Below are 25290 nucleotides of genomic sequence, written 5' to 3'. Positions count from 1 at the left end.
ATTGGTAGGATACATTGACATAACTATAAGTACCTACTTCATTCAGCGAGACGAAAGATTCTAGTAACCAAATTACATGACTTGTGCAGATGAAATACCGGTTACTAAGTTATGAATTTATAAATACAATAGAAATTATACAAAGTATTATTTTTCTATAACAATTACAGTTCTATAGTAAAAAAATTAAACAGAGAAATCTATAAAGATATAAAATAAAGTAATACCAATAAAAAAATATGTGATAAACACGAAATAACAATATATTAATTAAAACATTCTTAAAATAGGAACTTAAATAATTTCTGTATATAATTTAATAATTGTTACAATAAAAATATTAGGTCACACAGGGCAAAGACAACAATATTGTATTAAAAAAGAAACAATGATGACTTTTTTACCTTTTGTTAAATCTTTTCGTGTTTCAACATACTATACATCGGACCTATCAGAGAGACGTATGTGATACAATTTTGCAGAGAAACAACGAATCAGTGAGATTGTTTTAAATCGTTGTTTGGTTATCAAAGTACAGAACAGAGTTAGCCATTATTCGAATAAAAATTTATTTGGATAAAATTTCGAATAAAACCTTCTTCGGAAAACATTTCAATTAATATTTTAAATAAATTTTCCAAATAAAGTTTTATTCGAATAAATCTAGAAAGAAGAGTACTTTATATCAACGGTATTGACACTGTTCGAAGCTCATCACAGCATAATATTTTTAGTTTGTTTGTGACAATTATGTTTCAATGGAGTGCCTAAAATCCAAGTTCTCTAGAAATTATAAAGTGTACTACTATGTGACACGAGATTGATAAGATGTATGTGTACTCGTATCTAGGGTACAATCATTTAAGTTTTAAAATAAAAAATTATGGACAAACAACATTAGATTGTTGTATAAAAATAAATCTAAAAGTAAAAATTTATGCGTTATTGTATATAAGTAAGACTCAAATACCTTCAATTTAGAAAGATTTTAAATTTAGAATTTATAGGATATATAAATAAACTATTTTTCAATACAATGTATTTAATAAAGTAATGTATTAAGTGTTTTACAGATTTTTATACATTCTGCACTGATATATTAATTGAAAAACTATTGTAATTGTCATTGTGGTTGTCAAATAGAAATGTTTGCCTTATTCCCGTAAAAAAAATAATGCCATATATAGATTCTCTTCTTACTTGTAATAACCAGAATTATACAATTCTGTTTCTATATCTTTAACAGACGCCAAAACACTTTTTCGTAAATATAAAACTGGTTCGGTTTAGTACAGTATTCCCGCGATGAATGTGAAAGCCTCGAGATCAAAGTTCACATTTATGGTGGACCAGCCTTTAGATATCTATCGGCATTTTGTTGACAACGACTACCACAGAAAAAACAGGAAGTGAAAGAATAAGAGGAGTTGAGCGTCGAGAGCCGTGACAGACACTGAAATTTAAGGGTCACATGATTGCTTACGCTTACAATATCAATACATTTTTCATTTTTTTTTTCATCAAATTTGTATCAATAAAGTGCCATTTGAAGTGCCCCTTAAAACGCCAGTGGCGATCGAGCGAATTTTCGAGAGCGAACTGCTCTCTTTGGTATTGCGTTACATTATGTATAAGAGACTCAAAAGTTTTGCAGCCTTCACCTTCTTCGGGATGCAGGGGTTCGTGTTCCGGTACAGGGGGGAATGCAGGGGGATGTACTCCGGAGTCCCGAAGGAGTCCACGTTAAGTCCCTTGCTATGAAACCCCGAATACGACACCGTCCTGTGCAATAAAGGCCTTCCCGACGGCGTCAACCTAATGTGCTACGCCGATGATACTCTGATATAGATCATCAGTGCTCACTTGGGAAGGGCTTTTCAACGGGCTGAGAAAAAGGTCCAATGCATTGTCGAACTGATCAGGGGAATTGGTCTAGAGGTGGCGATCCATAAGACTGAGATACTGGTCATACACTTACTTCGTCGGAAGCCACCAGCCCACCCTCCCCCTAATAGAATAGGTAGATGACTCCGGTGTCGAGGTGAAGTCCCATATAAAATATCTGAAACTGATCTTCGACAGGCACTGGTGCTTTGAAGGGAATGAATTTGGGGGAGTTCTCACTGCTGAGCGTGATGAGCATTATGTTCGGCAATGAGAGGAAGCGGAGAGATGTGTGACCTCTTTCTGTGAATTAATCATGTTGCAGAAGAAGACCACAGGAGCGTAGGAAGGGAGGAAGCGTGAGCGAGGATTGTGGGAAGAAGTCGCCCAGATTGTCGCTCGCTACGCACCTTTCCCCCCGCCGTTAGGATGATAGGAAGGGGCCTAAAGTTCTTCGGCCCTTCCCACACAGGGGTGTTTGTTGTTTCCTGACCTCCTGGTGCTAATCTCTGTCCATGACTGTGTTGGCGACGGGGAAGGGGAGAACTTCTGAATCTTCTGTCTCTTCTTTGCCAGGTGCAGTCGGGGAGATTGTGGTCGGTCGGGAATTTGGGTCTTACGTTCGCTTATTCTGCGGCCTTCTAGACGAGTGACGGTGTAGCAATGTAATACTGCCCGTCGCCATGAGGGAATGACAGATGAAGGAGGAAGGAGGCAATGTAACCTTCTTTTTCCTCAGCCACATGCACAGGAATGAACACGGTTACCGTACCGCATGAGGAGAGTCATTAAAAATCTTTCCGCTATCGGTCCCCGATATTTCACACTGGGTGTGTGAAAATGATCACCGTGAAAGTTTAATAGGTAAGCATCTGGAGTGCAGAGCGGCGAAACCCACACGTTTTTCAACTTTATCCCAAATGATCAGAGAAGACTTAGAAAAATGTTCAACATCCGCTTATACATCTCTATGTATTAACAGTGAGAACAATTAAAATATACAAATTAAACAAGTTTGTCACATGAGCCATAAATTATATACTGAAATGATATTAGAAATAATAGTTCTTAAAGCTAATAAAATAACATTGAAAACGATTATATTATGATTATTCCGAATTTACATACTTTTCATAATGTTAATTTGAACTATTTTCACTATCATACTCTTGCGTATTTGTAAACATTTTGTGTATATATTTTAACCATTTTAAAGGTCCCTCTAAATCAAAATATACCGGTGGCGGCGCTCAAAACTAACTTTGTATTAAAGAATCTGATTTTATCATGTCTGAACATAGTAACGTTTACACGATCGTTGTTATTATTTATTTATGGTTGACATTACTGTCGTAAAGAAATCGTTATGAACAGAAGTTTACTGTATGTTGAACGAAATTTAATATTACAAATTTCAAGGTACTCAGGTGTACCTTTAAAACAAACACCGGCCGAATATTGTTTCGAATTAGTTAGGTATATTAATTGTTCCTAATTAATTTTTGTATTGTTCTATTCTTAATTATTTTTGTTGCTGTATGAAGACTTAGGTCTAATTCTAAATAATAAAAACTGTAAATATTTTATTATGTTATTTTTAATATTCTCCAGAAAACATGATTACGAAAATTTTGTATGTACTTTATTATTACAACGTAAAGCTAGACCATCTGCATTTGTAATTCGTGCATTTAATGTGGAAGTAGCTCGAGTTCAAGATCAAGTACATGATTATAAAATAGGAAAAATGAGATTAGAATTTTGGATGAATGGATTAAATAGTGCATACAAGGGAAATCCTCCAAAATCTCCTGTTATTTTGGAATTACATAGGGTATAATTTTCTTATTTTTGTTTCTTAAATTTATAATACACGTTATCAATTTGAAGGCAATTAAAATTTACTGTTTTTATAATGAAATTATTTGTAGATTCTGCAGAAATGCTCTCTTTCTAAACATTATTTTAAACGCCTAATTGATGCACGTTTAGAAAGACTTAGTGACAGTTCATTTCATAATATTAGTGCAATAGAAAAATATGCTGAGTACAGTACTTCTTCCATTTATTATTTATTATTGGAAGCACATGGTATAACCAACATTAATGCAGATCATGCTGCAAGTCATATGGGCAAAGCACAAGGAATTATTACCTTAATTCGATCAATTCCTTACTATGCCAGGAAAAGAGTAAATGTGTTGCCACAAGATATTTTAATGAAATATGGTGTTTCTACAGAAGCTGTATTTCAAAGCAAACTAAATAAGGATTTTCAAAATGTGATATATGATATTGCTTCTTATGGAAAACTACATGTAGATGCGGTAAATATAACTTAGAAATAAAATAATAAAGCAATTAAATAATTAATGAATAGGCAAATAGAAAACTACATTCCGTTTTTCTTATTTTAATTTCCACATCTTTGTTGTTTATAGGCAATTTCTATTAAAGAAAAATTGGAAAAAAATGTGGGTTTAATATTTTTACCAATAGTTTGTCTGGAAAATTATTTGCAGGAATTAAAGAGAGTGGATTTTAATATCTTTGACACACGATTACAAAAAAGAGACAGTTTACTTCCTCTACGTTTATACTGGAGAAAATGGATATATTGAAATTGATTTCCATATCTGTTATTTCAACATATATAATATAAAACAATGTTAAACTAGTTCGAAATTAAACTTTTGTAAAAAAATTATATTTGTAAATATTTTATAACAAATTGAAGTATCATTTTAATATTTCATTAATAAATAGAATTTCATTTTCTAATTTAAATACATTTTATAAATAGTTATGTTGAATTTCATTAAAGCATCTGTTTCATTCTTATATATTTACATAAATTATGTCTTATAAAATAAATAAAAGATATATGTAGATATATTATTTAATGTTATTTCAATACATTAGTTTAATTAAATACTGATAAACGTCAAATTATTAATTTTATTCTTATGATTTGTATGTAAATTTATGCACATGTAAATAAATAATGACATTAGAAGTTTAGAAAAATTTGACTCAAATTTTGTTAGAATACGTTTATAAAAACATTATAATTGAAATTATTTATGCTGGAATTGAATATTTCTTTAATTATATCATATGATCTATTTATAAAGATCAAACATTTTGTTAGATTTGTATTTAACTTAAATAAAGTGTTTCTATACATGATGAAAATAGCCTGTATAATTTTCGCAATCCCCTTCTGTAGAATTAAGAGACAAATCTCCAGTACTACAAGGAATTGTAGGTATATTTGAACCCTGAACAGTAAATCCATGATAATCTTCCTTTTCTAATTCTGCAGTGGAAGATAAATTTAATTCAGTAGATACCAATAAATCGTTTTTAGACCTTTCCTTTTGGGTGTCAAAATCACATTGTGTGTCCAAACTTATAAGACTAGTTTCATCTTCTGCTTTGCTTACATCAAAGCTGTCATCACCCATGAAAGAAGGAAAATCAAATGTAGGAGATGGTGTAACACAATCTTCTATTAAAGTTGTTCTCGCATCAGTTTGTTGCATGGAATTACTAATTGCAGCAGAACAAACCTGAAATCAATTGTTATAATTGTCTACTTATAATAAATCTATTAATTGTAAAAATGATTTACTTGAGGAGCAATTGGAGGTGGTAACTGGTAACTTTCAATATCTTCACAGTCCAAATTGGTAGGTAATCTTTGACTATGGGCGATTAACCATGGAGTTCTTTCCAAAACCGTTTTTACTTCTGACTCAATTTCCTCTTGAAATTGTAACATTTTTTCTTTTAAATTCAGTGTTACATCCATTATTTCTGCAGTTCTTGTTTTCATTTCATTGAGAAGCGTTATATCTTCACACATTAAGTGCAAACTCTAAGTAAACAATTAATATGCATTACATAAAATATACTCAATTTAAAATCATTAAACCAAAAAATTCAGTATGTACTTCACATATCATTAAAGCAGATTCCCAAGTATTAGCCGGAACTCGGTCACCAGACATATATGCATTGAAATCTTTTTCATCCATATTCAATGATTCTGCCGTTAAATTTTCAATGAAAGATACAGCACAACACTAAAAATGATTCATTTTTCCAGTTTGTTTTTCTTATTGATTTATGTTTTATTTATGTTTTTTCTCTATTATTATAACACAATAAAAATACTTATGATAACTGTGTAAATTTTACCAGATTTGTGAAGTAATATCCACCTTCTCCAGTCATCAATCTGCTTGCATTACAGAATCTAGTGATAAAATTGATGTTGCTTTTAAGACGAGCAGGATTGGCTTTTAAAACAATAAAAATTAAGGCAGGAAGAAATTCATCAGCTGATGCAGGTCCACCAACAGATTGTTGTAGCATTAAAAATATGTTTCGACAGCAATAAATAACACAAGAAAGTTTTTCTTGAGGAGCCTTTGCAGAATCCATATTTAGTAAATCTGTAGCAGATTGGAAAGTCTAATTGGACTAATTGGACAACTTTTGACTCAAGTGTTAAATATTTGATATTTGGACCTGTTATGGATGTATATACAAGTTCTCTAACTTCAGAACTAGTTTCATGTATTCGACACTCTAAATTTTTTCCACTAACCCAATTCAGCTGCCGAATTCTGTGAAAACATTTTACTCTAATTTAGACCTTCATTTTTTTTTTAACATTGTTTTGAATTGTAAATAAAAGTAACCTTTTTTGTATTGCTAAATCCTTTTCTTCATCGTTTGTAAAAGGAGGACAAAAGAGAATTCTGTAAAGTAAAGTCAATGCATATCTTTCTACATAATCCAATAATTTTTCTTTAATTTCTGATGTTATGTCTGAAATAGTTCTAATGATTAATATCCTTATTTTATAAGCACATGAAAAAACTAGTAAATAGCATATAAATACTAGTTTCAATTTGAATTACATTAATTTATGCTTTTTTTACAATACCTGCATATTTGGCACTGTTCTCTAAACGCTTAGCAAATACTTGATAAAAGTTTTGGGTAATTTCTGAAAGGTCCTCTATCCTCTTTACATCCTTATTTTGAAGTATATCGATTATAAAAGAATACATACATTTTTTTACATCTCTTTCTACTGGTGTCTTAGCAATCATAGCTATTATTTCACAATTCTCTGCCTTTACTTTTTCCAGATCCGAATTGTCTTTTGTTAATTCATAAAATAACTCTTGATATCCTTGTGCTTCTCATAAAAATTAATGACATCAGAATAATTTATTTTCCTTTTAACTTATGTAATATAAATAAAATATAAATTTGAAACAAAATACAAATAAAGTTTTGGTTTTACATGTTTGCTAATTTAATTTACAAAAGAAAGTAAAGCAGAATATAGATAAAAATATAATAAATTAAATTTGTACCTTTTGCAGCTGGTTTACGGAAAGATATATTTAGTATTTTGTATTTCTTTTCTTGTTGTACTTTCTTCTCTTCGTACTTTTGATGAGCACTAATCATGCTCTTATTAGAAGTATTGCTGAAACATTAATGTTAACTATATTGTTATCAACAGAAATAAAACATTGTTATTTAGAAAACATAGTGTTCTTAAATATATAGAAGTAAACAATGTACTGTTACCTTAAAGCTTAAAACCTACTACTTAAACAAAATATGTACTAATATAGGAATCATCCAATTTAGTTAAATATCATACAACGTATTTTCAATGATAGATTAGATATCTGCTACAGAAATAATATTTTACTTTATGCCAATATAAATAAATAAAGTATGATGTGTGTGTGTATTTCATGCATTATTTAAAATATTCAATAGGCCTATTTAATATACTTAGTAGTTAAAATTACTATGTAGTATAATAAATGTAGCATAGTCTGTAATAGTTACTTCTCAATTAAGAAATAATAATGAATATATTAAGTAAGTATTAAAAATATATGTGAAAAGTATTTTAATACCACCATGATTTATTATCACTCAGGATGATCATTATAATGTAATAATTTTTCACTTTACAGAGTTGTACGTTATATAAAACATTAAGCATTTGTTAATTCTAGACTAGAATAAACATACACATCATATCCTTCTCCATAAACATTAGACCCCGTTTGTGATCTTTGTTTTTGTAAATACTCTCGATGACATTTGCTGCAATAACCTGCCCATTCTGCATTTCCATAAAATCCACATCCATTTTTGCACTTAAGATCCGCCTCATCGATTCTTAGGGAAGGGGTTTTTGTTGAGTACATTTTCACAATTGTTGTTATACGATTTTACAGTTGTTTTTTTTTAAATTAACACTACGCACGTATTCTTACATGAATTCTCTCTCTGCATAGTTATATTCTGCTTGCCGACTTGGATGTCATAAATGCGTAAACGCATGCGTAATCTTCAGATAGCATTTTAAATCGTTATACATAAAAAAAACATTTTTAAATAGTTATTTAATATAATGCTTCGATTATATTTTAAAATTAAATATTTAAAGCCACCTTTAATGTTTATAAACTATATAAAAATACGAGTTAACTTTTTAAAGATTAAATATTTAAAATATATATTAAATATTTATCGTTTATTAATGTCTTTCAATAATGTAGTTTTTATGAAAATGTAACAAATACAAGAAATTTAAATCTAGTAATTTATACGTAATTCACATATGTACTTATAAAGTCGCTCACGGAATCGCGTGAGTCAACAAGTTAGCGACTGTTTCCTTTTTATGCATAAACATTCCTGTACGTAATGACAAGTGACTAACCACTCGTTACTGTTCATTTCGAACACCATCATGTAAACCAGTGGTGACAAATTCATATATAGTCTATGAAGTCTTAAAATAATGTTGGCAATTCGATAAGTCATTTAAATTTTACATTTCTTTTTTTTTATTACACTTGTAAAAATTAAAAACGAATTCATTAAAATAGGGAATTAATATTTTTTATTAGAAATTACTTTATTAATATTGGTTGTAAGTTTTTGTGGATTTAATATTTTTGTTATAGATGCTACATGTTCACTTAATAATGTTATCCTATGTGAGGTTTTATTGGTCTTTAAAAGGGATAATTGGTACACAAATATTCGCATTTTGATCAAATGTTCCAGCAAGTGACCTCTGCAACAGGTAGATAAAGTACCTAGGCCAGTATGGGATAGAGTAAAGTATATTCTGGGGTTCCACAGAGGTCCGTGATATGCAGGGGCTCACAGTCCATGCTGTTACAGTGACAATAGCGGCTGATCCAGCCAACCACTGGATGACGAACTATCAGAACTATCCACCCACTCCTGCCAGAGTAGTTGGACAGAGGTTTTGATAATCTCACCTATCAAATGCTGCAGATAATGTCCAAGGATAGTTGCCTTGGAGAGTACCTGCACTGTGTAGGGAGAGAAGCAACAACGAGCTGCTGCTAAGCAATCATTTCAATCTCCTATGCAATTGCAACTGGACCAATAATGATGCTTTAATAGCACTGCCACTGTACATGGTAAATTACCTTTTCAAATTTACTTTCCATCATAATATTTTTTTATGGAAATAACTATTAATAAATTTTACAATGTTAGAGCTGCACCAGGAAGAAATTATTCTGGTCTTAATAGTTATATTGTCGAAAGCACCTACAATATTCATAAAAATGCTAACAATATATTTCCTTTCTAAATATTTTATACTATTCTTAAAATTGAGAAAGGCATCCTCAATAGAAAAGTCTTTTGTAAAACCATATTGGCAATTGCTGACTAAACCTATATTGTTATAACTTAAGTAGGTCTGATTTACAATTATGCTTACAAAAATTTTGTTCATGACTAAGAGTAAAGTAGTAAGTCTAAAAGAACCAATCTGTTCCAAATTCACTTCAGTATTTTTAAGTAAAATAACTAATTTTCAGTTTTTACTTCTTATGGAAAATCCATTCTCTGTGCCACTAATTATAAAGTGTTAATAAGCATCTGTTTTTAGTCCCTACAAATTTTTTATTGTATCTGGTCCAAAGCCATATTTATATTTTAGTGTATGTTTACTCAGTAATGTATACAGTGGGTTTAAAGTTAACACAAAACCTTTGTTTGAAGTTTTTATTTTTAACAATATTATATGATTATAAATCTAAACAAACTATGCAGATCAAAGCCATGTCCAGTTCTTTTCTTCTTACTGAATTGGTAGCATTAATTGAACTTTGTTTAAAATACCAATTTACTGATTTTAAACATAATTTTAGACTTTCATTGCTACTGTTAGATTAGAAAATGCTTTTTTAATTCACATTCATCTTTTTCTTATCCAAATTTGAATGAAATTGCTTTGGGTGATCTTGTAAATTTGTTAAATTTTTTATCTGACGATTTTTTTAAATATTTCCAAACTTTAGACATTTTTTTGCATAAACTAGCAGGTGATAGTTTCGCCAAAATTAAAATATTTTATAATGTTTGATTAAAGAATGAGTTTATTTACTCCATTAATTTATTTATAACTGAGATAAATAGTTTTATATAGAAATTTTTCCATTTCCTATGCCCTCTTTCATTACTATACGAAATGTCAGATCATGAAAAGTAAATTAATACATAAAAGAAATGTTTACTTTCACTTACGACTTATAACTTACGACTTACGACTAATGACTTACGACTGACTTAAATTTTGACTTTCAAAAACAATCGATAGTAGAGACTAACTACCGATAGTTTCGATAATGCTATCGATAGTTCTCCATTTTTAGTTACTACTGAATGTAAATACTTTATGGTAAAGTCATGACTTGTGAGAGACTTTATGTTACATGAAAATAGACTTTAATCGTAGCGTAATTCTGAACCGTGTAACATAATCACTGAACAAAAAGTAACAAATTTAAAAAAGGCTATGATATTTTCTAATTTATTATATTACGGAGAATTTGCATGTTTTTATTTCTTACGTAATTTTTATATTTTACCTTTCTATAATGGTCAGAACAGTTCTCAGTAAAGACATGATATATATTGTTGAAATATTTTGAATTTTACAGTGTTTCACGTTGTATAGAAGAAACAATAAATTTGTTTATATATAAAAAAGGAGGGTGTTATTGTTCTTGTTTTGGTGCAAAAACTGAAACAATTTGACAAAACTGAACAATTTTCAAAGAAAATTGAAAATACACACAATAAAAGGATGCATTGTACAAGGATGTTGACTCTGAAAAAGGTGTGTTTGTATTCAAGATAAAAATCCTTTAATATAACCTAAATCACACACAATTATAAATTTAATTTTGTTCTACGTTATAAATGATATTAATTCATTATTAATCTAATTCTTTTATTTATAGACAGTTTGTTATGTTTGATTTGATTAGTTTTATAATTGTATATAATTTAATATTGTGTTGAACTCATGTATATTGCAGTATAGTTTGTAATATTTTAATATTTTATAAAATATAGACTAATTTGTTTATTATTTCAATGAAAATGATTGGTATAAGTTAACATTTGTGTGCTTGACAATATTCAACTTATCAAAATATGTTCTCTGTGATAATGTTTACTACAAAAGGCATCGTTGTCTTCAACAATAAAATCTATAATAGATCGTCAATGTATTATTACCAATGGCATTGATTTTTCAACAAGACCTCCATTTTATCAGTTTTGTAAATATGCTCATGAAAAACCAATATCAAGTAATATAATTGAAACAAGTAACAAACAAGGATTATTTATGAAACTATTACAAAAATGTGGTCTCTTTAAAGGAAAATATGTAAGTATAGAAATATGTATTAAATATAGATATTTATACGAAAGATCTTGTAATTTGAAGTTCAATTGAGATTCTAATATTTTTATTTAAAAAGTGGAAAATATACAAAAACTTATTTCATATTAAACTACATTTTTGAGGAAAAAAATTTTAAATATTTATTAGGTATACATGCATTGTCTATATTTTAACTTAACTAATATCACTAGGAATTACTTGCATGTTTACTAACTAAATACAGGCTATAAGATACAATATTTTTTTTTGAAAATTTTTAATTTATTAGTTTAAAAATTGTTGTCCATACTATTGTATGTATAAACATGCTTTTCATCTAAAATTTTTGCAAACAAGTTAATACGTATCAGATGCTCATTTTGCCAATCATGAAAGCAAGTTTATTCTTTTAACATTGTGCAATAAAAAAAGATTTCTTATTCTTATTTTAGTGCAATTATGTTCCTACTGTATATTTTGCCCTATTTGACATTTTTCACATAAATTCTTGCAACTACCTTGCTATTCAGATGGTTCAAAAAATTATATTCTAGAAGTACTAAGTCTGTTGAGTAACCCTAGTATCAGAATGTTTATGATATAAGTAGAATATAAGAGAGAGTTTGAAAATTCACATTAATAAAAATCAAATAGTGTTAATACAAAAGACCTTAATAATATGTAAATTCTTTCGTGTTGAAATTATATGTTAACAATGTTTATAAACATGAACAGAAATAGTTAAGATAATAATAAGTCAAGATTTATAAAATTCAGACACAATCAAGGGCCCATGTACTTAACAAATATTCAAAATAATTTTTTTTAAATATAAAATCTTGTAGAAACAATTTTAATAGTATATTTTCAACTTATTTTTTCACATAGAATTATTAACTTCAAGAGTGTACTAATTACACAACATTCTGTACACATAAATTGATTTGACTTATTCGTATTTTAGAAATCAATGGCAGCTGGCTATTTGGTGTATGAAAGCATAGTTGATGAACTTAATTATTCTGCATTTTTTAAAGGTACATTATTAATATTAGTTTTTATTGAAATTTTATTAATATAATTTAAATTAATTTAATAAAACTTAATTTTTAATATAATGTTTTGTTCTTTTTATTAGATTTTAATATGCCAGACACATTTTTCTCTTGGTTTCTGGTCACAGAATTACATGTATGGATGTTAATGGTACGCTTTATGGCTGAAGGAGAAAAAGGTCAAATGACCAGAGATTATTTAGTTGAAGCTATGTGGCAAAATATTAAAGGCAGAATAAATGTACTTGGTGTAAGTAATTAACAAATTACATATTTATTACATTCTATTTAAGCTTAAATAAAATTCATTTTTTTAAATTTAAATTAGAGTTATATTTCCTTAAATTTGTCTGTTTATAATCAATTTAATTTTAATTTGATTGTACTATATTTTAATTTCAACTATATGGAGTTAAGTATGAAACATTTTCTTTTTTAGACAATTCATCCAAAGATAAAGAAGAAACAAATACATACCATAGTTTGTCAATTTAATGCTGCTATGATTGGTTATGATGAAGGAATTTTGTCAGAAGACAAAGTATTAGCTGGTGCACTTTGGAGAAGATTTTTTTGTTTAGAGTGTAATAATCCAGAACACCTTGAAAAACTTCTAATTTATGTAAGAAAACAGGTAAAGAAATCACATTTGTTGCATCGTATCAATTGTTGCGCAATAATTTAATAATAATTACATTCTTTTACTTTTAGATTTATTTATTGGACAAAATTCCATCACATCAAATGTTTCATAATTTAAAAATAAAATGGATAGACTTGAAAGACATTAGATAAAGTTTATTGTTATTGCAAATAAATTTGTAAATACTAATTAAGTAAAATTTATGAAACCAATATATTGAACTTACCAAATATTTTGTTAGTTTACTTGACTTTATTCTCGTGGGAAATACATTCGGAAAAAACACCAAATGGTATCCTCAATAATACAGACAAATGTATGAAAAATTAAGAACAAATTCATGTACTCCTTGAGGCTACCTTGATGGTAGTCGCTCTCGCCGCAATCTGGCCACAGTATAACACCTAATTCCAGCTTAGAGAATAAGGTGATTTGGCTTAGCGGTGATGTTGCAAATATCTGCGACACGGCGATGCTTCGCCTGGGACGTGAATCTCCTTGTTGCGCTGTGTACTGGTGAACCAACGACATCACGAATTTAAAATCCATATATGTTCGGGCCCGACACCAGTACACTCGCGCGCACTGTTCAGTCAGAGACGACGGCGTGGGCGCGAGAGCAGCCGACATGTACGAGTCCTACCGTGCGGCGCGCGAGATTCTGCAGGTCGCTTTCAAACGGACCAAGTCTCAAAGCTAGAAGTTCCTACTGATCGAACGGATGCTAGTAGGCTGCATTGTCGGGCATGGATTGCCGAGCGGGCAATGCGTACTAAGCCACGAACGGCGCAGACTCCGCGCCGCACGGGGGGACACCAGGATGCCATATTACCATTGTGTACCTGGTGTTCCCCCTGACCCCATGCGAAGATAGTTATGGTTTAAATGAGCAGGCTCTGCAATCGGTATTGCCAGATGCGGGGAATCCCACACTACCCTTGACTCCGTCCCAAGGGGTCCGCGGCGTCTTTTCCAAGTTTTCCTCACGTTAACAAAAGTGAGATCATAAATGTAATTTCGGAAGTATAATATATTTAACACAAACTGCTTAAAAAAGTAATTAGCATTCCGCCTCAATAGATCCGCATAGGGCGAATATTTGTAAGCCATCATGCATTACAGTGGTAGCAAACACTGTCACAGTCCACCATTGCCAAACATCTCTGGTCTTTAGACAGCAATAGCACTGAAGTGGACGCTAGGTGAGCATCTCAATCCTTGCTGCCATCTATTCCACCTGAAACCTCCTGGTCTCTATCACTTTTCGGCCGATAGAAAGTGGACACCAAGTTTACACTAACCAACAGCCCAGGAGGTGATGAAGAAAATTACTCTAGGCTTTTATACTGGCTCAAATGTGTCCTACAACCAAATTTGATTCATAATAGTTCATTCAATAGTTTATCTAAAAAAACTAATCTGTACCAATTTTTAACTCTGTATTTTTACTTGGAGGACACTAAAGGACAAAAAACGAAAATCAGGTTTTCCATAATTTCTCCTGTTTTATTGCATGAAAAATTTTAAATAAAATTAGATGCATTTCAATTATGGAGACACATATTGAAGGACTTAGATTTTTCAATTGGAAATTTTTGACTAACTGATTTCTATCAGATTTTTCATTTTTGTGTGCCAAAGTTAAGAAAATTGAAATCAATTTTTTCTTCGTTTTTCACATGTCAAGTTAACTTTTACATCAAACTTTGTACAATCTTCATCAGTGTTTCATGTAATCTTTAATGTACTTACAGTTGGAAAAGCAATATAGTAATTAAAGAAACTAAATAAATTCCATCAGTGAAAATCAGACTATGCATGTTAAATTCTAAGTATCTATAGTACTTTCAACAGCATTGGTGGTACACTGTAAAGTATCCAACTACAAACTTTTTTAATAGAGGTTTGAGATATTCTTTTGGCTCAGTTTTATCGTTACATCAATTATATCACAATAATTAATATTAATTTGTGTTACAAAAATATTTTAAGAATATTTTTAAAATATTTTAACCAAAAATATACATAAAAATGATTTTGGAGCACTTTTTATGTCAGCTTCTCTTGTCAGGAATCCTGACAATTAGAGAATTGTTTGACATTTTTTATGTTAAAATGTCATATATAAAAATTGATTTTCTAACCTCTTACCTTTTACAAGAGTTGTTTAGCTATTATTTCACCTCTTCTTTTAAATAAGTTAGCACTGACTTTCAATGGAACATATATTTAGTATAAAATAAGATAGTGAATATTAAAAAAAGGTTCAGCTATGTAAACCTTTCACAATTTACATAAAACAAAATGAATTTTATTTTTATCCTTGAGTGTTCTCCAAGTAAAAGTACAAAATTAAAAATTAATGATATCTGTCATCTTATTTAGTCACACTCTTTGTCATATAAATATGTTATATTCCTTTTTTCCTATTCGTATCTTTATTTTGAAGTTTTCCTATTTATGTTTCAAACTTGGCTAGCGTATTGCACAATAGGTGGCGCCACAAATTCCTTCAACTTACAGTACGTGAGATTGGGCCCCCAGAAACACGGCAGACCAATGAGATTTTCTCGTATATGACACGGTTTGGTTACCAGAGACTTTTGTCTCGTCAAATGAACTGTAGAGGCCATCTATTAAGAATAGTATATAATCTAGAATAGAAACAATAAATTTGGTCAAATTTCTTTTCTTAATTTATCTTAATCCATGCCTGTCTATCGAAATTTAGTTTCGGTTTTCTTAGTTGTTATGTCAGTTATAGAATGATGTTGAGTGCTTACTAAATCGAACTTTTTAATTGTTGTAACCAATCGTCAATGTTTTATTAGATATGGAATAAAGGAAAAGAAATTTTATTGCAAGAATATTATTTAAATACGTTTTATTTATTGTGTGGTGTAATATACGATTCTTTGCCAGGTCAGGTATGTTCATCTTTTTCCTTAGACACAATGTTTATTTGTCTCTAATATAGTTACATAGAATAAAATCTCATTACATTGTTGTTCATTAATTTAAGAGAAAGAAAATATGTACACTCGTATGGATTTATTTATTTGCATTTATAAGTTTTTAATTGATTAGTGAAAATACCTTTTTGACTTCTAATTGTTTGAAAACAAAATTTGTAAAACGTATTTGTGAAACAGATATGAAAAACATTTTAAAAGTAATTCAAGCAATAAATATTTCTACATTTATATCTTATCAAAGTTAATATTTTACAACTAATCATGTTTCAGAGAAGGTTTAATTAAAGTATATTACCATTTGTTATTTTAATTTTATACTTATTTTAAAAGGTAATTAAATAGTAATGTCAATATGATGCAATTATTTGTTGATTTTTTATGAAATGATACATTTCATTCGAAGTTATGGATAATACGTTAAACACTTTTGTATGCGTACCATAATCTTCTATGAATGTAAAAATATAAATGATACACTACATTTTAGTGATAAATGAAATTTTAGTTTATTAAATTAGTTTTATGTGTATGATATCGGTCTAATTTATTTTAAAGTTTGATTTTTATTATTACTATATTTTGATTATTTTTATGAATGTTTTTTAAATAATCATACTTTAATAAATTTCCTAATAAAAGTTTATTTTCCTTCCATGAATAATATAATTTAATATATTTACTGAAGTAGTAAATAAGATTTTATTTCTGTACTTCTTGACCATTTTTCTTATTGTCATTAATCAAAAATTTATTAAATATAAATAAAAAATATCTAATATTTGAATTAAATTTTCATTACAATTGGTAGAAAGTTTTAGAACATTATTTATGACAATATTTATGAATTACTCTGTATTATATTTTCAAATAGCTTGTATTGAAGTGAAAAAGAAGGTAATGATTATAATTTTCAGCCAACATTTGTCTATAAGATGGCTGATTCCAGTGACTTAGATCGGCAGATAGAACAGTTGAAAAAATGTGAAATTATTAAAGAAGCAGAAGTTAAAGCTCTTTGTGCAAAGGCACGTGAAATTCTCATTGAAGAAAGTAATGTGCAAAGAGTTGATTCTCCAGTTACTGTATGTTTTTTTTTTATAAAAAAGAAGGAAAAAAGAATTATTATGATTATAATTTATAAGAGATATGATTTGTGTTCAGGTGTGTGGAGATATTCATGGACAATTTTATGATTTAAAAGAATTATTTAAAGTTGGCGGAGATGTTCCAGAAACAAATTATTTGTTTATGGGTGATTTTGTTGACAGAGGTTTTTACAGTGTTGAAACATTCCTCCTGCTTTTGGCATTAAAAGTAATTAAAAGAATAATATAGCGTAACAATTTTAAAGGATCGTAACAAATGAATATCTAAAAGAAATACTGTGTCTAATTAATCATAAATTTTAATATAATTGTAAATTTAAAAATTTTGGTATAAATAATTAATATAAATAAAAAATAAATCATTGTACTTATTATTATAGTAATAGTTGCTAATTTAACTGTAATTATAGGTTCGTTATCCTGACAGGATTACTTTAATAAGAGGAAATCATGAGTCTCGACAAATTACACAAGTTTATGGTTTTTATGACGAGTGTCTACGCAAATATGGCACTAATACAGTTTGGCGATATTGTACGGAAATATTTGACTATTTATCTCTCTCTGCTATTATTGATGGAAAAATATTCTGCGTTCATGGGGGGTTATCTCCAAGTATTCAAACACTTGATCAAATAAGAACTATAGATAGGAAACAAGAAGTAAATCAAACATATATTTGAGTATCTAATAAAATAATAAAATTGCTTTTGTGCAAATTTCATAGAATGAAATGTAGTTTAAAACAATGTAAAATGTTAGAGCTAAAATTAATTTTTTATAGGTTCCACACGATGGACCAATGTGTGATTTACTTTGGTCAGATCCTGAAGACACTCAGGGTTGGGGAGTTTCACCACGTGGAGCTGGTTATCTTTTTGGAAGTGATGTTGTAGCACAGTTTAATTCTGCAAATGATATTGACATGATATGTAGAGCTCATCAATTAGTCATGGAAGGATACAAATGGCATTTCAATGAGACTGTTCTAACTGTTTGGTCAGCACCTAATTATTGCTACAGGTATATAAATTTGTTTTTGAAGTTTACATATACCAATTTTATGTAATTATTCACTCTTTTATGTTGATTATGAATAAATATTTATTATATTGCGCACAATTAGTCGAAAGAAAGTTGTAATTTTTTATCAATTTTAAGAAATATTTTTTTAATAGATGTGGAAATGTAGCTGCGATATTAGAATTAAATGAGCATCTTCAACGAGATTTCACAATCTTTGAAGCAGCACCACAAGAAAGTCGAGGAATACCCAGTAAAAAGCCCCAGGCTGATTACTTTTTATAAAAATAATTTCCATTAAAAATAACTGTATAAACCAAAACATTTCCAAATATTAAAAAAAAAAAAAAAAAAAAAAAAAAAACAGAAGTCCTCTTAAATGATTATATATGTAAACATGTCCAATAAAGATGAAAGCAGCTTGATTGTGAGAGTATAATAGATAAATGACGAAGTTGGGTTTATAACTGAATTTTATCAGTGGTACTGGAAATACCAATTTGATATAATAAATATTATGAATACATGTGTTTTTCATTATTATATCTTGATTTGTACAATAATGGAATTAATTGTAATTCTATTTGTATTACATCCAATTCTATGTGTATTGTATATTAATTTTATTTTGGCAATTGTTTACCAAAGAAGCGAACTTATCAATTTTAACAATTTTGAAATATGTTGGAGGTAGTGAGTGAATGAATTTAGCATGGAAAATAAAAATAGTTTGAATTTATTTTTGTACTGTTGATCTTTGGGAACCACTCCAAAGGTTAACGAGTGGAATAAATAGATTTTTAGCTTACCTCTATTCAATAACAATGACTATGGAAGGATCGAAAAGAAAGACAGAAACATACAACAAGTACGCAGTACTTAATTAGTAATAATTATTTATTAAAGAAACACACACGGCACAAATACATAAAACAGTAAGAATGTAATTGTACAAATTAAAAAGAAATATAAAAATATTAATATATTTACTAAAAAAATATCAAAGTCACCGATTTCACTGGATATACAAATGATCAAGCATTAGCAGAGTTGTGCCCTATTTAAATAAATTTGTTGAAGCAAGAAAATAATCAAGGTTACGAAAAACGTAATAAAATTTTCTCATCTATAAGGTAAACACAGTAATTTAATTTTTAAACAGTTCTTATTTAAATTTTTGAGAGAACTTTAAGAGCTGTGAGATGATAAATCTTGTCTAAGTATATCGATATGATAAAGTATCTTTACAGCCTTCTACTCTTCATGGGCATCAGAGTATTCTCTGGAATAAAGAACAAAGTTTTTACTACTGGGGTGTGCACTAGTAGGATGGACTTCCATCAGTGTGGGAAGAAGTCTTCTTTATAAAGAAGCATTTTGTCCACGTCGCAACCAATAGAGTTCTATCACCAGCAGCAGCAACTTGTGGTTGCACCTCATACTTGCCACTAGAAGATAACTTAAGAAGTAACCCAATTATTCAATCACTTGCATCCGTTGTGATACTGTTAGATTCATATATTTTTTCTTTCCATCCATGGTATTATACATACTTAATATGTACATAACTATATATATAATTCACTAACACTAAATAAACTAATAATATGGTTTACAAAGTTTACAGTGTTCAAGTTTATGTGTATAATGTCCAAATTAGATAACTACACTTATAAAATTTAATTCCTACAGTCTTAGAATTATCTAAGACTCTAATATGTCTAATAAATATATTTAAACCCACAGAAATACTACATACTTAAAATTTTAACTTTTGTAACACTTTTTTCTTACTATATTATTTTTTGTTTGTTATGATTTAGTAGGAAATGAGATTCATCAGAAACATTTTGCAAAATATTCCTGACTATATGGTTGGATTTTCTACAATGTTTTTATTCTCTAAATATTTTCATGTTTCCTTCAAACCAATCTCACTGGTAAGGGAACAATGGAAATGATTCATATAAATTTAAGCAAACAAATACTACTGTATATAACATATACAGTATATTTAATAGTATTTGTTTGCTTCTAAATATAAAACTTGTATAAATTGAAGCAAACCTATGCAAAGTAACTGTTATTGTTTGTATATTACTTTTCACATATTTGAAAATAGAATTATTCTTACCATACTGTGGTCCAATAAAATGACTTTGGTCCAGTAAAATTAGTTTTGAAAATATAACTTGTCACGTATAAGTTATACAGTCACGAACATAAATATTGGCACACATGGCTTTTAATGATATAAATGCTTAAAAATCGAAAAGAATCGTAATTTAGTTTGTAATTTAATAAATAACAGTTTAATATTTGAAATAATAACTTAGTTTATACTTTATATTTTAGAGCAATGTTATTTCATTGCGACACAAACAACACATCACTTGTAAATTAGATATTTTATAAGGTTAAAGTTATTCATGATACGATTGAGATACAATGCTAAGTATCACTACGCATGCGCGCAAGAGCTACGCGTGAAGGAGAAAGGGTAATCCGAAGCATGGTGACTTTCCCCTGTAATGGTCAGCCATTTAAACCGGTGTATCCATGAGTGCAGCAAAAAATGACACGATCTCCGACGTTAGTGAGTTTCCCTTGAAGCAAGTATGAATTAGTTGGTTCATTGACGCTAGAGGACCTTAGAACTTCTAGGTGACGTCTGCCACGAGAAACGGGTGTGGTCCTTGGTTGGTGCAGACGCTGGTGACTTTCCCTTCTCACAAAATGAATTAAAGTCCATATTAATATGATTATTATTACGATTATTTCATGGTTAATCAATAAATATTTGAGCGAGACTTTTGTCTTTGTTATCTTCTACGAAAAAATTAAACCTGGCTAATAATTTTAGTAGGTTTAATTGAAATGTCAATAAAATTTAATATCAAAATTTTTGGAATGTAATAAACAAATATAATGGTAAACATTTAAAGTGTACTTATGCAACGTACTTGAGCTTTAGTTTACGGATTATTCGCACGCAGCGCTAAATTTGTATCGCTTACTATTAAGAGATACTGTCCGTTTTACAAATTTCTCGCTTCATCGCTCCCTCTCATTTTCTCTTTCCCCTCCCAATGTGCTATAGAGTCTACTCTTGCTCTTGACTTCTCGAAGATTTGCGCGTATCGAGTTGAGCTCGTCATTAGTACGTACCGACTTAAACGTTCTCTATTTGCATGACAACACAGTGTTCGTAAAACTTATTTACTACATGGATCACGTACACATTTCTTTGTGAATTACTTAGAAACCTTGAACGGAAAAGTTTTCCAAACCTTTTTTTCTCTTTGTTTGCTGTCTGTCTCAGTTCCTCTTTCTCTCTGAGTACGCGAGTGTGAGAATAGCAGATAGTGCAACGGAGTTCGAACATCAATGCATCGATATTACAGACTCCCGGTGGCAACGATTTGAAAAAATAGTTTCCGAGTTAGGTTACATGAACTCGTTGAAATGTCGTGGCTCATCAAACGGCGGACTCACGATTAGCTCAGGTAAGTTTAAAATTTATAAACCTAACCGGTAGATTCTTTACGACGGAAAAATACGTCTTTCCATTGGTTCAAAGGAGTGGGTTTACCCGATTGTGGCTGGACCGATTATTTTAGACGATGACGTGCTGCTTATCTATGTCACCCGGCGGCACGGATTCCTGCCGTTTGAGGGGAATATAACACGCTAATCGCAGCTCCTCCTTCACAGTACACTTCCTTTTATTGCGCGGTAAAAAGGTAGATGGCGTTCCGCAGTGGCGCGATATCGGTGCGCAAAATTATTGCCGCCCATCGGCTGATAGAGCGGTTAGAACCTTTTAAGTATTTAACCTAGATGTGATTAACCTATGTACGAGGAGCTGTATAAATCGTCATGCAATATTAACAAAGCAATATACTTTGTTAATAACTTCCTGATACTTAAAATTTATAATAGGTTATCAATGTAAGTATCGGTAATATTTACTAAATATGTATCATTGCATTTTGAGAATGAATTCTAATACATGTAACTAATATTTTTATTAAAATATGTCTTATTAAAAAATCCAAATATGTAGCATACAATGGGATATATATCATAATGTGCAGAATATACAGAATATGCAGAGTTTTGCATATACTGCATACTTTTTTTATATTTTAATGTATTAATGGTGAGTAATATACATATTTGTCATTTAACTAAAACCTGTAAAATATTGGTTATATGGATCAGGATTTATTTCCGAAATGCAATGATACATATTTAATAAATACTAATTTAATCGTTGATTGATATCATATTTGTACCTTATAAATATTGTAGAGATATTGACACAATTCTTATTTAATAGCAATTTATGCAACTTGCACATACAGTGAATATTACTTAAAATCTCATTTTTTATAGTTTAACTAATTTTTGTCTATAAAATGTTAACATATTTTCATTTAATATGTAAGAATGTAACCAAAAGTTTATTAGCAATAAATATGTTAAAAAAACTTTATTCTATAGAATGTAAGTATCAGTGAAATGTATACATGTTTATAACACTAAAAAACTAGTCTCTGACTTTTGTTTGTTTAATGATACTTAGGAATGATTAAATACGAGCTAAACTCTGTTTATACTGTATTTTATTTTATCAGAAAATAATAAAGATGGAATAAACTACCACAAAGAACAGGATAGATATTTATCGTTATAAGACCATTAAAATTGTAGTGGAATTATTGAAATTATTAATCATAGTCAAAACGTGAGGCAATGTACAATAAAATAATAGGAAGGAAAGAATTGCTTATTGAATAAACTAAAAGAAAGGTTACAAAACCCTAAATTTAAGAGTTAAAAGATAGATTCTTAAAAGAATTAACGGTGAGTCTAAAACTATTGCTTCTGAGTTAGTTTTTAACATTAGAAAATATTTATGCAGAAAAGAATATCTTTTGATTATTAGAAGGGTATTAAATAAAAATGTTTATCATGATATAAATACTTGAAAAAAGCTATATGTAAGATTTGAGAAATGAAAGGAAAAGAAGTAAATGTATTAAAAACCGAAAAAATTGTTTAATGTTTACAATTTAGCCTAAATTTACTATTTATGATTCAGTTAGAAAAATACATTGTGTGGAAAAAATGAATATCGCAATAAACATTCTCGATTAGCAGCCTAATTCAAAGTTGAGCAATAAATTAGGTGGGACTGTATATCAATCTTTGGTGTCAATGTGGGTTACTTATAAAATATTAATATAAAAATTATATTATTCTGTATTGTAAAAATATATATCTTATTATGTGTACGATTTTTATTACTGATAATTGTTATGTATAATTATAAAGTATATTTTACTTACTTGTTATTAATCAAATTTTAATTATATTTTTACATTTTATTGACAAAAATCGATTGAACCGCAAAGTATACGATTTTAAGTGGTACACACTGTAGGTTAATCACATTTAATTGTAAGTTACATGTTTCTAAAGGTTCGAGTCGCTATACCGTATGATCGGCGGTATAGTGATTCTGCGCACGAATATTACACCGCTACAATTACGTCGTTTAGAGTTTCAGACTCAACAGCTTGAATCCGTGCTACTGAGTTTCTACTTGATACTTTGCCTCCAAGTGCCCCCCAAAACGCCAGTGGCTTTCGAGAATCAGTCCCAGATATTTCATCTGGGACTTCACCTCGATAGTGGCCCCACCCACCCGGATCAAAGGGATCGGCGGCTTTCGCCGAAATACGTGGAAACTCAGCACCTCAGCCTTAAGGAGCCAATCGCCTTTCATGCCAATCGCCCTGATCCGTTCAACGACGCCTCGGGCATCCTCCTTGGTCTACCGGACGACCAGATCAGTGATGACTGATGGCGTCTTGGTGACACTGGGTGGCACTTGACATCTCAATTCTCACGTTGTATATACGTGTTGTGTACTTTAACGTATACACAGTAAAAGTTCTCATTGATAGTACGCGGTTCTCAGTAAAGTACCTAGCGGGCTCAACCAGAACTAGATGCTTTAAATCATAAAAATTCGAGGGTAGCGGAGTTGAACCACCTTTTCTTCTTACACCATGGCTTCAACTTAGAACCGTCCACGATGTAAATGTCGTGTTCCGGTGGAAGAGGGTCGGTAGGATGAATATCCTCCCCTTCCCCAGCAGCGTAGCCGCACAACATACTCATTCTCCTATTCACCCACATACTATTACATAACGTACACTTCGGGGGAAGTGTTATTACCGTTACTTCTTTTACGATCATCGAGCTCTGCATGGAGGGGAGTTTAGTCATCCAACCTCATCCTTTTGTTCAGGCGGGGGTGGGGGTGATGGGTGGACGTCTCCACGGTTCTGCTCTCTTTTTGCGGTCTCTTTACACATTATTTCTTTTTCTTCAGGTCAGAATACTTTTCCAAAGATTCCCTCAACCTCTTAGGGTGGATGTGGGGTTGAGTGACGTCATCGTTGGGTGCGTAGACTACTCACTAAATTTCCCACGATGGCCATACTCGCACGATTTGGGGGGAAATTGGAAACTGCAAATAATATAATATTCAGTAACCCCCCTCTCCCCGTGCGATGCTATATTTGCCACGTGCTTTCATTGGGAAGGAGGTGGATCGCACGAAAGGCGGTCGAGAACTCCTATTTCAGGACTCGCCCAGCGATATTGGAACAGGAGTGACTCATTCCCCGTAGGCGCGGCTTTCATATTTTTGGGAGGAGGAATCAGCCCTCCCCTCAAAATAAGTGGCGGGGATGTGAGGCGACCGGATAGGAGGGTTTTTCGCGACACCTGCCGGCGAGTTTTCGCCCCGCCT

The 25290-nt window shown here is 30.3% G+C and overlaps 5 protein-coding genes and 1 long non-coding RNA gene across 25 annotated transcripts in view; 4 read left to right on the top strand and 2 right to left on the bottom strand.

The window, feature by feature from the left end:
• Positions 1-3190: 3190 nt before the first annotated feature.
• On the top strand, positions 3191-4617 carry Sicily (NADH dehydrogenase (ubiquinone) complex I, assembly factor 6 homolog sicily). Its single transcript, XM_076306870.1, has 4 exons — positions 3191-3360; positions 3496-3718; positions 3816-4211; positions 4326-4617. The coding sequence occupies exons 1-4, from the start codon at positions 3251-3253 to the stop codon at positions 4503-4505; spliced, it is 909 nt and encodes a 302-aa protein (XP_076162985.1). The 5' UTR covers positions 3191-3250; the 3' UTR covers positions 4506-4617.
• A 170-nt stretch (positions 4618-4787) lies between these two features.
• Positions 4788-8331, bottom strand: Rabex-5 (Rabaptin-5-associated exchange factor for Rab5). Of its 5 annotated transcripts, none has more exons than XM_076307122.1 (9): positions 8045-8331; positions 7281-7396; positions 6842-7099; positions 6594-6723; positions 6421-6518; positions 6088-6344; positions 5841-5972; positions 5519-5764; positions 4788-5456 (listed from the first exon to the last, which is right to left on the bottom strand). In XM_076307122.1, exons 1-9 carry the CDS (start codon positions 8074-8076, stop codon positions 5064-5066), a joined length of 1662 nt encoding a protein of 553 aa, XP_076163237.1. In that variant the 5' UTR covers positions 8077-8331; the 3' UTR covers positions 4788-5063. The 5 variants fall into 5 exon arrangements, with proteins under 5 accessions (XP_076163237.1, XP_076163236.1, XP_076163235.1 ...); XM_076307121.1 differs by lacking the exon at positions 8045-8331 and adding an exon at positions 7842-7888; XM_076307120.1 differs by having other exon boundaries at positions 4789-5456; positions 7960-8331.
• Positions 8332-8607: 276 nt separating this feature from the next.
• Uqcc1 (Ubiquinol-cytochrome c reductase complex assembly factor 1) lies at positions 8608-13589 on the top strand. 12 transcript variants are annotated; one of them, XM_076307128.1, is made up of 9 exons: positions 8608-8633; positions 8904-9025; positions 9085-9392; positions 10926-11104; positions 11456-11662; positions 12624-12696; positions 12798-12964; positions 13154-13348; positions 13426-13589. In XM_076307128.1, the coding sequence occupies exons 4-9, from the start codon at positions 11072-11074 to the stop codon at positions 13507-13509; spliced, it is 759 nt and encodes a 252-aa protein (XP_076163243.1). In that variant the 5' UTR covers positions 8608-8633; positions 8904-9025; positions 9085-9392; positions 10926-11071; the 3' UTR covers positions 13510-13589. The 12 variants fall into 12 exon arrangements, with proteins under 12 accessions (XP_076163243.1, XP_076163246.1, XP_076163241.1 ...); XM_076307131.1 differs by lacking the exon at positions 8608-8633 and adding an exon at positions 8663-8739 and having other exon boundaries at positions 9127-9392; XM_076307126.1 differs by lacking the exon at positions 8608-8633 and adding an exon at positions 8663-8739.
• Positions 13590-16054: 2465 nt separating this feature from the next.
• On the top strand, positions 16055-18886 carry Pp4-19c (protein phosphatase 19C). Its single transcript, XM_076307065.1, has 6 exons — positions 16055-16284; positions 17247-17414; positions 17494-17646; positions 17849-18100; positions 18223-18461; positions 18617-18886. The coding sequence occupies exons 2-6, from the start codon at positions 17265-17267 to the stop codon at positions 18744-18746; spliced, it is 924 nt and encodes a 307-aa protein (XP_076163180.1). The 5' UTR covers positions 16055-16284; positions 17247-17264; the 3' UTR covers positions 18747-18886.
• A 450-nt stretch (positions 18887-19336) lies between these two features.
• On the bottom strand, positions 19337-22114 carry LOC143144550 (uncharacterized). Of its 3 annotated transcripts, none has more exons than XR_012991446.1 (3): positions 21425-22114; positions 20596-21186; positions 19337-19909 (listed from the first exon to the last, which is right to left on the bottom strand). It is a non-coding gene; the product is annotated as an uncharacterized LOC143144550 (long non-coding RNA). The 3 variants fall into 3 exon arrangements; XR_012991447.1 differs by having other exon boundaries at positions 20596-21189; positions 21752-22114; XR_012991445.1 differs by having other exon boundaries at positions 21752-22114.
• LOC143144545 (protein decapentaplegic) overlaps positions 21488-25290 on the top strand; it is a 30213-nt gene continuing 26410 nt past the window's right edge. The window contains exons 1-2 of one of the 3 annotated variants that reach the window (XM_076307063.1): positions 21488-21621; positions 21784-21967. The gene's annotated coding sequence lies outside the window, so the exon portion shown is untranslated. Of the gene's footprint in view, positions 21968-25290 lie in introns of all 3 variants that reach the window. The other 2 variants (XM_076307064.1, XM_076307062.1) reach the window with 2 other exon arrangements.

This window comes from Ptiloglossa arizonensis, chromosome 3 (genome assembly GCF_051014685.1).
Source record: "Ptiloglossa arizonensis isolate GNS036 chromosome 3, iyPtiAriz1_principal, whole genome shotgun sequence".
In the NCBI taxonomy this organism is placed as follows: Eukaryota; Metazoa; Arthropoda; class Insecta; order Hymenoptera; family Colletidae; genus Ptiloglossa; species Ptiloglossa arizonensis.
Note: the sequence above shows the minus strand (reverse complement) of the source record. Positions and strands in the feature narration are given on the sequence as shown.